Here is an 11,655-nt window from a genome sequence, read left to right as displayed (position 1 = left end):
TTAATCATTTCTAGTTCAACTTCAGATTTTTTCAGTTTGATGCATAAATATGCTTGACTTGAAAAAAAAAAAGTGTATACTATTTTTGTATATAATTGTATTAAAAAGCACACCTCAATACAGCTGAGACTGCATAATACTAATGCATTCCAGCTGAACATATGCTATGGCAGCACATCATGGCATTGCATATATTTAGTAAATAAAGCCTACGGGCAAGTCTATAGATTTTGGCACCATTAACATACTATAGGCTGACCCCACCTCACAGACATAATTGTTCTTTAACATAAATTTGTGTAAAAAAAAAAACGATTTGATACATATGCAAATTAACCTGAGATGAGTCCTGTCCCTGACTCATCTCAGGGACAGGACTCATCTCAGGTTAATTTTCATATGTATCAAATCTTTTTTATTAATTTTTTTACACAATAAAAAGCACACAGAGCTATGGGGACTGGGTATTGCAGATGTGCTAGTGGCCATCTAGCAACACATGTCCTCAGCTCTATACACAAAATCCCGGTGACAGGTTCCCTTTAAGTACTTCAGAAAGCCATGAGAGCCAGAGCAGTGCACAGGCCTTTCTGCCACTGCCTGCCTCTCACAAACCCCACTGCCCTCCACATGCACAGAGCAACTTCAGAACACCAGTGCCAGGGGCATGCTCCTCCTCTTCTCAGAGCATACACAAACTGGAGGCTGCAGTGCCACAGCTCTGTGCCCATACACCATGGAAGAATACACACACTGTAGAGAGAATACGTGGTGCCCCCTCCCCACAGGAGAAGAGGAGCTAACTTATTGGGCTCATCTTGAGCAGGAAATCGGGCCCAGGTTTTGACTGAGACCGAGCAATACCTTTGTCACCCATTTGCAGGATGAAAAGGGGAAATGCAAAGTTTAATTTGTGTGGGTCCTTCTTTCTTCTGAAGGAACAGCAAGAGTTAATAGAGCTTAGTGCATGTGTGTATATCAACAAGCTGAAGCTACCCAAGCTGTACCCACACAATCTGTAATGATAAATGAGGGGAAAGGAAACGGGATGCAAGATCTTACAGTAGGACGGGATTAGATTGACTGAAGGGGTTAACAATGGGGGATGCTTTGCATACAGCTCGGCACAGTCCGGTACTATACAAGTTTAAAGCATCAGGTAAACCTCAGAACATTCCTTTGGCGCATTACAGTGTGTGCCACAGAGATGATACCTGGTGCCCCCCTACAAACAGCGTCCCTCACCACGGTAGAAGAGGAGCTAACTTACTGGGCTCATCCTGAGCAGCAGCTGGGACCGGAGGGCGAGCCCTGCTCTAGTTCCTGCACATGCTGCTCCGGGTGCTTTAGAGTGTGGGCAGCACCCACTGCGAGAGCTGCCCTGTGCAGATGGTGTGTGGACATATAGTTAGATTGCGTGCTGCAGCTTCAGAGCAGCATGCCGAATGGTTGGCAGCCTGCTCAAACCAACCAATAACAAAGCTCCTTGCTGTAAGGAGCTTTGTTATTGGTTACTTTAGGCACAGGCAGCATCGCTGCGCTGCCCATGCATGAAATGCCGTTCATAGCGCGGCCTTCACTGATGAATCATAGGGAAAAGTCTAAAGCGTATTGTTTCTCCTTAGACTTTTTCCAGGGAGTAAAATGGCCTGAACAGGCGTCTATGACACTTGTACAGGCATTACTGCGACCTCTGGTAGAAGGTAATTTTTTCCATTAGGTACAAAACACTCCAATGGCTAGGTAAAAAGGGCAAAATCCCTTGACGTTAGCCATACAAATGAGGCAACAATCAGCTGCATTATGGATGAACAGTCATCCGCGCGACTGTTAATAAGAATGATCCCACCACAAAAGTAGATGACCCAGGAGTCCATTTAATAATTTGGAAGATCATGCCATAGACATGCAGCTAGTTTTCAAACTTTGGCTGGCCGAAATCAGCCTTTCCGGTCAATGTTGGTCACAGCTAAGTAACAACTTAGTGATAATTTGTGAAAAATGTTATTAATCTTTAACTGAAACTACCAAAATGCACCAGCATTAGGTTGTCACGTCACTGACATGGCTCATGATAATGAAAGCTAATTAGCAAGTACCAAGTATTCAGGCTGCTAATTATTTTTGGGTCATTGTGTCTCTGAAGTATAAAACTAACAAACACGATCACAATACTTGGTACTGACAGAATATCAACTGCCTTTGATTAACATTTTTCTACATCACATAGTTCAATATGGCTTTACTTCTGTTAAAGGTGTCCACACGTTATGGAGTATGATAAATCACCACTAAACAAGTTACATAATTCTAGTAAAAATAGATCATAAAAAAAATCTAGAAGTAGTTTCAAACGTTATTCATACATATTAAAGTGCACCAGTTATTCTGTGGACTGAAGTCACATTTCTGCCAGTGAACTAACAGCCTGAATTGTTTACACCTTACATTATAAAAGAACATGTGCTGTAATTCTAATATTTCAGATTTCTTCACAGTTTGCCTTCCTTATCTTCCAGTTCAGCTTCCGTTTCTGTTCCTGAGGGTTCGATGACATGAGCAGTTGCTGAAGTACCAGGCGATAGGTTGCACAAACAATCTGCATTGCTCTCATCAACGCTATCAACTATTACTATGCTGGCTAAATTATTTTCTTTGTGTTCTGTGCCTTCTGCTTCGAAGGCTGCTGTAATAGAGGAATCTATGATGGGGTCCAACAGTGCTTGCTGAGAATGTTCTGAGCTGGAGCCATCCTTTTCAGATTTATTCCCAGCATCATCAACCTCATCCTCTACCTGGCTGTTCACTTCATCAGCTCGTTCTGATTCCACTCCCTTGTCATTCACTGAAGTACTTTGTGGCCTCTCTAGACTATTTTCAACCTTGATAACCTTCGATTTAGGTGCATTTTTCTTCAAAGATCTACTTAAACAAGTCTTTTTTAGAACTTTGTTTTGTCCAGACTTAAACTTCTTCGGTGGCCCCCAAATAAAGTGCTCTGGGGGTTGGTAATGATGAGAAGCAAAACGTAACAGTTTTCTTCTTTCCCTTCTATCCTTGATAGTGTACACAAAATACTCTAATGCACTTTGCTTCATGTTTGGGATAGTGTTCTCAACAACAGACTCTTCAAGAAAAGCCTTCACTAAAGGAGACTTAAAATTCTCATATCCAAGTTCCCCAAGACTTTTCAATATGCGGGTAATTCTTAAATAGTTATGCTGAGATCTAGAATGATATAAATATGACAGATGAAGCAATTCTCAAAATACCATATACATAGCTTTTCTATTTATGAAAAAAAAAAAAAAAAAAAAAGCCAAGCATTGTAAAGCCAATTAATGCAAAATCTAGAAGGGCAGCCAGTTTCCCGATACTGGAACCAGCTTTCACCTAAAATACATATGGGCCCATGCATATATTACTACAATTTTATAAATGTACAATCATTACAACCTATGGCTACATCTTCTGATGCCTGTAACTGGACTAGAATGTGATATTCAAGTGTTCCTCCCATTAAATTAATTGCAAGTTTCTGCAATATGCCTGCAATAGCTTTTTGTGTCCATTTAAAATGCATATGTTGATAACCTAAGAGTGAAAAATAACTAGCAGAAGTACCACACTGGTGTATGAACTGTGCAGGACACTTCAGAGAACCACAGCAATATGGTATGGTGCAAATATCTTACAGGTAATGTGGAAGCCAATGCACAATAAAGAGAACCATATATAATCAGCTCTAATAAAAAGAGCCTTTTTTATTAGGCGATGGCAGCAAATGTTCTGAAAGTGTATGTTGATAGTGATCTGGGCTGAACTTGTTCCAATAAAGAAAAATAAACCTAGACACATTTGAATGACATATCAAGCTTCAGAATATAGGGAAGAGGGTAGCAGGTTGGTATAGTCTTTGAAAAGGGACAATATATGAAACTAGACTAGATTTCACACACGTCCAGTAGTCTAGACTTGTGAGAACATCTGTTTTTTTTTAGAGAAAGGTTTCATCATATTTAACCTTTTTCCTAGAACAAAACAACTTTATTTTTACATTTTCCAGTAAAATCCGAAATGTCAATATTTAAATATTCCGTCCTTTATCATGTTTCCATCCGTTTCAGCAGCTTTGGAGATCAGAGGAGATTAAATACCTCCAGTCTGGCTGCTAAAATGTAACATGAAGCTCTTGGGACTAGATGTAAAAATCCATCTCACAGCCCCTCTAACAGTCTCATGCCATTTATAATATTATGTAGCTCAAGAGCATTTGAGCCCACTGAAATGCCAATACTCAGGTTGACTGCTGTCTCTTTGTACCCCACATAGTTGTTTCCTATATAGTCATTAAAAAGGTTTCTGTTAACCTATACTTGAGAGCAACATACAAATCTAATCTTCACAATACTTTCGGATAGGTTTTATGGACCATCATATTGGTACTATTCACTGTGTGAAAAGCACTCTAAGGTAAAGGGGTGTTGTGAACTACATGTCTGTACATTAAAGGGGTTTACCCAGGGGTCGAGTGGAGGGGGAACGCATGGGAACGGCGTTCCTGCACTTTTTTCATGGCAGGAACGCTGTTCCCTTTCAGCCTCAAGCCAGGAGAACGCGGCTGAATCAGATTCACAGGGGGAGACGGAGCACACTGTGCAGGGCAGGCTAAGGGAGGAGGGGCAGCTTCAGTTGAGAGGAAGCTGTCTGTGCAGTGCTGCTGCCTGCGACTAGCCTCACTGTGACTCCTCTCATGGCACCCCGCCCCCTAATGACATCATCTCCTTCACTACGAGATCATTTAGAATGTCTTTCAGAAAAGTTTGTCCAGGGATTCGAACTCACAACCTCTACACATCAGATGCCATGAAAGCTGTCTAGGTAGTTGCTCAAAAAAAAAAAAAAAATATAAAAGACTTCTACTTATACCTAGTATACTGATACCTAGTGTACAACCATACACATGACAGCTGCCCACTGTGTATGGATGTAGCAGAGCTGGGTGTGTTGGGGCAGCTGTCATTTGTATGGTTGTACACTAGGTATCAGTACACTAGGTATAAGTAGAAGTCTTATTTTTATTTTTTTTTAAGCAACTACCTCGACAGCTTTTATGGCTGTGAGGGTAAATGCCTTGCCTCTAAGGAGTAGAGGTCATGAGTTCGAATCCCAGGACAAACTTTTCTAAAAGTGTTTTTTGTTTTTTTTCTGATACTTCTACTGATACCTAGTTTACTGATACCTAGTGTACAACCGTACACATGACAGCTGCCCCAACACACCCAGCTCTGCTACATCCATACACAGTGGGCAAAGTTACCTACAGTGGAAGTCTTATATATTTTTTTTTTTTTTTAGGTACCTAGCTAGACAGCTTTCATAGCTGTGAGGGCATATGCCTTGCCTCTGATGTGTAGAGGTCATGAGATCGAATCCCAGGACAAACTTTTCTAAAAGTGTTTTTTTTTTTTTTTTTTTTTTAGTCCGCAGCGACACAAATTACAGCATGCTAGATTTTCTGTGCTTTTTTATTTTTTGGAGAGGGGGGGGGGGGGGGTTGCAGTGGATCATGGGTGAGTTCCCACACTTTTTTCCCAGGACTTGACCCCTGGGTTTACCAACACCTATAATGACCCCCAAAATGCCCAGGCGCCTCATACAGGTTATACTCACTGTGCTCCCCGGCACTCACTCCTGATGCCTGGCCGGGTGATGCTAGGGAGTCTCGTTCCAGTCACGGCCCGGGTGTTTTGATCCATGCAACGGGAAGACGCAGTGGCAGCTGTAGAGGCATCAGGAGTGACGTGGGTGCCGGGGAGGGCAGTAAGTATAACCTGTATGAGGTGCCCAGGCATTCTTGGGGGCACTATCAGGTTTGGATAACCCCTTTAAAAGCTATAGCACATGGCTCTTTTGCATCAGATGATACAACAATAAGATGACACCAATAAAACAGGTATAAAAATAAGAGTGGATTAGTCTGATGTGGTTCTATAACCTGTAAAGACAATGGTTAAGAAATTTACATACTCATTTAAGTGCTGGAATCTGTCTTGCCAGTTTGCAGCCCGTGAAACATTTCCACTCTTGTCTGCAAGTTTTAACCCAAAAAAATCCAGCATAATTTTGTATGCCAGGAGGAATCTTTTAGTAGCTTCTTTCGTTTTTTTAAACTCCTTGGAAGAAAAGAAAAAAGATGCATACTTTTACAAGTCAGACTCAAGGACAACTGATTCATTGAACACATTCAAGAACTGTCTGGAAGCCTTTCTGCAATGTAAAAATATTGCGCTGCAGGAGAGTATGTTTAAAAGTCCAAAAATTATATATATGTGTTCTATTGTCTATGGAAATCTTCAGTCAAATAGGTTCATCCATGCACCTCAAACACAGCTGTGGTGTGGAAATCTGAAATAAAATAAAAACCGCACTATGGTGTAGTAACTTCTCAAAAGGAGTGTCACCTGATAACAGGTTATACTCAGAAGACTCAGATGGTATTAGGCGTAAAAAGCAGGCTCAGCGCTGTCATCTACCCAGGAACTGCACACCTTGCATGTCGTTCACTAGACCACACAGATGGACAGGGTGCTTTACTGCTTATGTGAAATCTTGCACAAGCACAAGCAGGATCCCAAAATGAGCACCACTTTGGCAGGAAATCACCAAACTCCACAAGGTCTCGGAGAAAAGATGTCAACCAATAGTGAAGTACATACCACAGTGTTGAATAAAAAAAGATTTATTATACTCACAAAGAACGCAAGTTTTGGAGCAAGTTAAAACAAGTACACAGTGCCCGACCCGGGTTTCGCCATGATGCTTCGTCTGGGGCGTGTGAGACGAAGCATCATGGCGAAACCCGGGTCGGGCACTGTACTTGTTTTAACATGCTCCAAAACTTGCGTTCTTTGTGAGTATAATAAATCTTTTTTATTCAACACTGTGGTATGTACTTCACTATTGGTTGACATCTTTTCTCCGAGACCTTGAAGAGTGTGGAGCTTGGTGATATCCTGCCAAAGTGGTGCTCATTTTGGGATCCTGCTTGTGCTTGTGCAAGATTTCACATAAGCAGTAAAGCACCCCCATTGAAAGTCAATGGAGGACGGATCAGTTTTCTATTGTGTCAGAGAAATGCATGCTGCGGTTTGCTCTCCGGTATGAGAACGGAAATGGAATGCATTTGGGAGCATTCGGTTCTGTTCAGTTACGTTTTGTCACCATTGACAATGAATGGGGACAAAACGAAAGCATTTTTTCCGGTATTGAGCCCCTATGATGGATCTCAATACCGGAAAAATATTAACGCTAGTGTGAAAGTACCCTAACTATTTCAGTAAAGCCATAATTATATTGTTGATTTTTTCTTAAGTCAATGACAATCCTTTCTCTGAAGTATCTTCTGACCGTTTAACAGGATTGTCACCCAGAAATCTGCATGACATCCAGTGTCATTAACAGTGTACATGCTGGACTTATTGTAGCTGGGCAATGGCCCTATCAGTTTTGGGTACTGGCAGTTAAAACAGGTAAAGTAGGAAGTATTATGCTTCTGTTACTATGCTGCCCCCTGAACGTGTTTCAAAGCATTTCCTAAACTAAAAATAGAATACAGTTAATGTGGGGGAAAAAAAAAAAAAACAACATTACTCATCCTAGGTTTGTCAACAATTTGACAATGCTAAACTGCTGACAGCATAAGGGGCTTGGGAGTGCAGAATAAACATAGCATTTGTGCAGCTTTTATCATCATGAGTAGTGTGAATATTATTTTATTCTGCTTCCAAGTGCTGGAGACAATGCTTCATGGTAAAGTGCTTTGACTAGATGCTACAGCTGCCACAAGAGAGCAGCTGTAGCTGCCAGAATAAAAGTTCATATTAACATTACTTCTGATAATAAAAGCGCCAAAAAAATAAAATAAAATAAAAAATACACAGTATATTTGCACTGCTCTCCCTACCAACTGCTGTCACTAGCTTAGCAGGTCAAAACTGCTGACAGATCCCCTTCAATTCTGTTCTATATTACTAAAGGACCTTTTTGATGAGATTTTTGCAGACAATTATTGGGAACGACGCGTTCCCAATAATTCCCTAGTGGTGAGAGCTGCCCAGAAACGGCTTTCTTCAGCAGAACCTTTAAACAAGGCAATTACTGGGAAAAAGCATTCCTAGCAAAAAGCTCCTTCACGATAATTGACCTAATAATCAGTCCATGTAAAGGGACCTTAAAAGCTATGGCTCTGTTGGCTCCTGGGTTGCTCATAAAGGACGCAGTGAGGAGCAGGTAAATATAGCATTGTTCACAATTCACATGTCAGTGAACAACAGGTATCGCTATATGAACAGTCACAGAAGGAAGGTTGTCGATCACTGATAAAACCACCTCCTTTACTTCAAAACCCAGAATCAGCAAGGGTTTAAATTACATACTTACAAAGTTAATATGGTTGAAAAAAGACATAAGTCCATCAAGTTCAACCAAGGGATAGGTGGGGGCGCGAATCCCAGTAGGAAGTAAGAAATAGAACTTATTCTCTTTTCCCAAAAAACTATATATATTAATCTGTACAGCTCCTCCTGCTTTACATCATGCTGCCTACAGCTCAAACACCATGTTTAATATGCCAGGTTCCCTTTAACAATGAATCATCTCCCAAATACCAATTCCCAGAGATAATGTGACTTTTTCTTCAAAAATGTAATTAAAAAAATTTTAAAAAAATGTACCGTATTTTTCATTTTATAAGACGCACTTTTTCCCCTCAAGTGGGGGGAAAAGTCACTACATTTTATAAAACAAACATCACGCAAATTACTACCGTAGTTGGCTCAGGGGCTCTCACTAACAGCTCCTGAGCCTGCCATTAAACTGTTGGGCAGGCTGACGGCTTCACTGAAGGCTTCTGCCGCCAGCCAGCGCTTCCTTAAGGCTGGCGGCTTCACTTAGGCCCCTTTCACACGGGCGAGTTTTCCGTGCGGGTGCGGTGAACGTATTGAACCCGCACTGAATCCTGACCCATTCATTTCTATGGGGCTGTGCACATGAGCGGTGATTTTCACGCATAACTTGTGCGTTGAGTGAAAAATCGCAGCATGCTCTATATTGTCCGATTTTCACGCGACGCAGGCCCCATAGAAGTGAATGGAAAGCGTGAAAATCTCATAGCATCCGCAAGCAAGTACGGATGCGGTGCGATTTTCACGCACGGTTGCTAGGAGACGATCGGGATGGAGACCCGATCATTATTATTTTCCCTTATAACATGGTTATAAAGGGAAAATAATAGCATTCTGAATACAGAATACATAGCAAAACAGCGCTAGAGGGGTTAAAATAAATAAATAAATAAATTTAACTCACCTTAGTCCACTTGATCGCGAAGCCCGGCATCTCCTTGTGTCTCCTCTGCTGAACAGGACCTGGGGTGAGCTGCTGCATTAAATAGAGGTTAAGGACCTTTGATGATGTCACTCTGGTCATCACATGGTCTTTTACCATGGTGAATCACCATGGTAAAAGATCATGTGACATACCATGTGATGACCGGAGTGACGTCATCAAAGGTCCTTAACCTCTATTTAATGCAGCAGCTCACCCCAGGTCCTGTTCAGCAGAGGAGACACAAGGAGATGCCGGCTTTGCGATCAAGTGGACTAAGGCGAGTTAAAAAAAAATATATATTTTTAACCCCTCTAGCGCTGTTTTACTATGCATTCTGTATTCAGAATGCTATTATTTTTCCCTTATAACCATGTTATAAGGGAAAATAATACAATCTTCAGAACATCAATCCCAAGCCCGAACTTCTGTGAAGAAGTTCGGGTTTGGGTACCAAACATGTGCGATTTTTCTCACGAGAGTGCAACGCATGACAATGAAAAATTTTCCTGCAACGCACCCGCCTCTTATCCGGGCAAATAAAAAAATGATGCCCGTGTAAAAGAGGCCCTAATGTGCTCTGTATGCCGCCAGCCCGCACGTCCATTGATCTCCCCTATGGTGGTAAAGCATTGGGTGGGCTGGTGGCTTCACTTACTGTGGTCCACTGCCGCCAGCCCGCACATGCATCTTACCTAGGAGATCCTAAGGCCACCGTTGGGCGGGCTGGTGGCTTCACTCATTCAGTTGATCGGTGGTGAGTGCATCCCGCTAAGCACACCTCCACCAATCAGCCTCCTTCCCATCTCCCGCTGTAACAGCTCTGCTCCTGCTGTGTATGGCGGTTTTGTGGATTTAGTCTCTGGGCGAGTCCAGCTCAGGGGTTGTAAACGTGCATCATACATTACTATAACCCCCCTCATCCATTAGGTATCCACTCATATACTGCAGTACATGAGTGGATTCCTATTTAATATAAACACTGTCCAGGGACTGTTCTGTAATTAGCATGTGTTTATATTAAATAAAGCTACAACCCCCCCCCCCCACATCCATAGGAATCCACTCATATACTGCAGTACATGGGTGAATTCCTATGGATTAGTGGGTTATAGTCATATGCCAATTACAGAACAGTCTCTGGACTGTGTTTATATTAAATATGACTAACTCCCCTTGAGAATATACACCAATGTACAGTACAGTGTATTTTTTAGGATGGACGTTAGTCACATAGCAGTGCGTCATCCACAGATCCCCCATAACAGTGTCATCCACAGACCACTATTAGTTCCAGACCCACACCTTTTGGTTCAAAATATATATATTTTTTCTTATTTTCCTCCTCAAAAACTTATGTGCGTGTCTTATAAAGTGAAAAATACGGTAATTCTTTTGAGCACTCCCTTAATAGATTTAATAAATCTGCATCTGGGTCAGAATACCTTGGACATCGAGAGTTGTCCCTTCTTCATTTTTATTTAAAAAAAAATTGGAAGATAATACAGCCTGTGCACAATGTTAAATTGAACAAGGCAATGTTTTTTGTTAGAGAGACTTCATTAATATTTTGATATATTTTTACCCAGTTTAACTCCCCAAACCTTACCAGGCCCCCTCTCCCATGTAACCTTGCTACGGAAAGGTTTGTTTTAACTAATACTAATTAGGGATCGACCGATATTGATTTTTTAGGGCCGATACCGATAATTTGTGAACTTTCAGGCCAATAGCTGATAATTTATACCGATATTCTGGGAATTTTCATTTAAAAAAAATAAAATAAAAAATATTCCTACACAAATCTGCTGAAAATTTATGTTTATTGTTAATGTGTAGTTTTTTTTTGTAAATCTTTTTTTCATTTATACTTAATATTTTGGTGTTTCATTTTTATTTTTTTTAACTTTTTTTATTTTTTCTAACTTTTAGCCCCCTTAGGGACTAGAACCCTTGTCCTATTCACCCTGATAGATCTCCATCAGGGTGAATAGGAGCTCACACTGTCCCTGCTGCTCTGTGCTTTGTGCACACAGCAGCATGGAGCTTATCATGGCAGCCAGGGCTTCAATAGGGTCCTGGCTGCCATGGTAACCGATCGGAGCCCCAGGCTTACACTGCTGGGGCTCCAATCGGAGGAGCAGGGGAGAGGGGATCCGCTACACCACCAATGATTAATACAGGGGGGGGGGGGCTTGGGTGGGGGGGACGCACTGCGCCACCAATGTTTTTAATGTGGGGGTGGGGGGTGCACTGCTCCACCAATGA

General features: G+C 41.6%; 1 protein-coding gene across 2 annotated transcripts in view; it reads right to left on the bottom strand.

The window, feature by feature from the left end:
* Positions 1 to 447: 447 nt before the first annotated feature.
* The window catches only part of OGFRL1 (opioid growth factor receptor like 1), a 44,018-nt gene continuing 32,810 nt past the window's right edge, over positions 448 to 11,655 (bottom strand). For both annotated transcript variants that reach the window (XM_044289973.1, XM_044289974.1), the window contains exons 6-7: positions 6,031 to 6,176; positions 448 to 3,228 (exon numbers count right to left, since the gene is read on the bottom strand). In XM_044289973.1, coding sequence (XP_044145908.1) covers positions 2,493 to 3,228; positions 6,031 to 6,176 — 882 coding nt within the window. In that variant the 3' untranslated portion in view covers positions 448 to 2,492. The remainder of the gene's footprint in view (positions 3,229 to 6,030; positions 6,177 to 11,655) is intronic.

This window comes from Bufo gargarizans, chromosome 4 (genome assembly GCF_014858855.1).
Source record: "Bufo gargarizans isolate SCDJY-AF-19 chromosome 4, ASM1485885v1, whole genome shotgun sequence".
NCBI lineage: Eukaryota > Metazoa > Chordata > Amphibia > Anura > Bufonidae > Bufo > Bufo gargarizans.
The sequence above is the reverse complement of the archived record's forward strand: the minus strand, read 5'-3'. Positions and strand labels throughout refer to the sequence as shown.